This window comes from Penaeus monodon, chromosome 28 (assembly GCF_015228065.2).
Source record: "Penaeus monodon isolate SGIC_2016 chromosome 28, NSTDA_Pmon_1, whole genome shotgun sequence".
NCBI lineage: Eukaryota > Metazoa > Arthropoda > Malacostraca > Decapoda > Penaeidae > Penaeus > Penaeus monodon.
In genome coordinates, this window is record NC_051413.1 from 8389868 (window position 1) to 8391471 (window position 1604).

The following is a 1604-nucleotide window of genomic DNA, read 5'->3' on the forward strand; positions in this document are numbered from 1 at the left end:
GAATGTACATGTGGATATGTACAGAATGGCTAGAAATAAAACTGTCTCAGACGAATAAGGAATAAACTCTCATACAATTCAAGCGACCATCCAGACAGTGATGTGTAATTTCAGTAAGTACAGTACGACCATGAAAAAGAAATCGTCGGAAGACGATGGCATAGACCTGGGTAAAGATTCAAAAGTTGCAGGAGCAAAACTATTAATTCTTATAAGTCATCATGAAAATAATGAAACAGCGAAAACGTGTAAAGATGTAATTCATAAAGTGGGAGGTATAAATGGACCAAAAAATGAGCAAACCTAAACCGGTGTCAGCTGTTCCCGTTCTCTTGACACATAAGATTCCAGGAAGTCTAGGGAACAGGGAGGGGATTGTGATCACAAATTGGATTCCCACTAAAAGCAAACGAAGTGGCAAAGGACAAGACCTGTGTTGGATGGCACAGAGCAAAGGGAAATTCAGGGTCTGAGATGGGAAAGAGAGATCGCAAGAGTGGAAGGACTGGACGAGAGTGGGAGGAGATTGTCCTGTTGATACGGGCTGAAGATATTGCTTATATTCGTTCTTATCTTTGTGTATACATATACAGTAGAACAGCAAACTTTTGTACGTACAATAAGGCTAGGAGAAGTATATTCTATAAACAGTCATTGACATTACCCCCCCCCAAAAAAAAAAAATACTGGCAAGTTAATGTGCCAAGAGAGATCCCAGTGATGTTTCTGTGATAAGTCCAACACTGCAGTTCCCCATTTCTTCGCAAGAGACTGCAGTCATGAAAATGCAGGCAGTAAATACAAAAATACCTTGCATTATCTAAACACGGTGCCTCATGTGTTTACGACACATATTAGCAATCTGCAGAGTTATTATTAACTATTGCATTTATTCTTAACAAAGTTATTTAAGAATGATTATCGTTATTATAACATTTATCCTACTGAAACATATTCGTTTCAGAATATGAAGTCACCGTTTTCATTCCACACTCTGGTGTTGACCTCGTAGGCCTGGTCAGCGAGGTCACACCGGACCAGATGCTGGTAGTCACAGGTCAAAAGGCGCTGGTTGAAGGAGGTCCCGTACCCGCACAGGAAGCTGAACATCCTCTCATCGCCGAGACACCAGTGGAACACCTTGGGAATAAGGGAGGCAAAGCTTTACGACGAAGCTCTTAACGAATAATCAAATGGCCTTTTTCTCATGTTCTAAGGCAGCGGTATAAATTATAACAGCAAGCTACACGTTCTCAGGAAAAAATGTTAGGTTTAAAACTTCAGTAACTTTAAAGCTACAAGACAAATTTTCTCGACTCCTAACCTGGCATTCGTAATCCTGGTCGGCGTACATCCCCGGATAGCGGTTCTGACACGAGAACCGCACGTCTCGAGGGACCTGCGTCAACTGATGGGAAACGGGAAGTAACGCGAGGACATCAGGGACCTCGGCGGGGGAGGCGAATGGCCCAGCGTCTTCGCGGAAGAACTGCTTCTCGTCTGGGTCTGCGCGAAAAGATTTCGATGCTGTTTGTGGGGCATTCTGGCTCTTTTAGACTTCACTTTAATGTGGAAGAGAATAGTTCAATAGATATTTCAATTGC

At 42.6% G+C, this 1604-nt stretch overlaps 1 protein-coding gene across 2 annotated transcripts in view; it reads right to left on the reverse strand.

The window, feature by feature from the left end:
- Positions 1–243: 243 nt before the first annotated feature.
- The window catches only part of LOC119591357 (basic proline-rich protein-like), a 5683-nt gene continuing 4322 nt past the window's right edge, over positions 244–1604 (reverse strand). For both annotated transcript variants that reach the window (XM_037940096.1, XM_037940095.1), the window contains exons 4-5: positions 1325–1506; positions 244–1140 (exon numbers count right to left, since the gene is read on the reverse strand). In XM_037940096.1, the coding sequence (XP_037796024.1) occupies positions 961–1140; positions 1325–1506 (362 nt within the window). In that variant the 3' untranslated portion in view covers positions 244–960. The remainder of the gene's footprint in view (positions 1141–1324; positions 1507–1604) is intronic.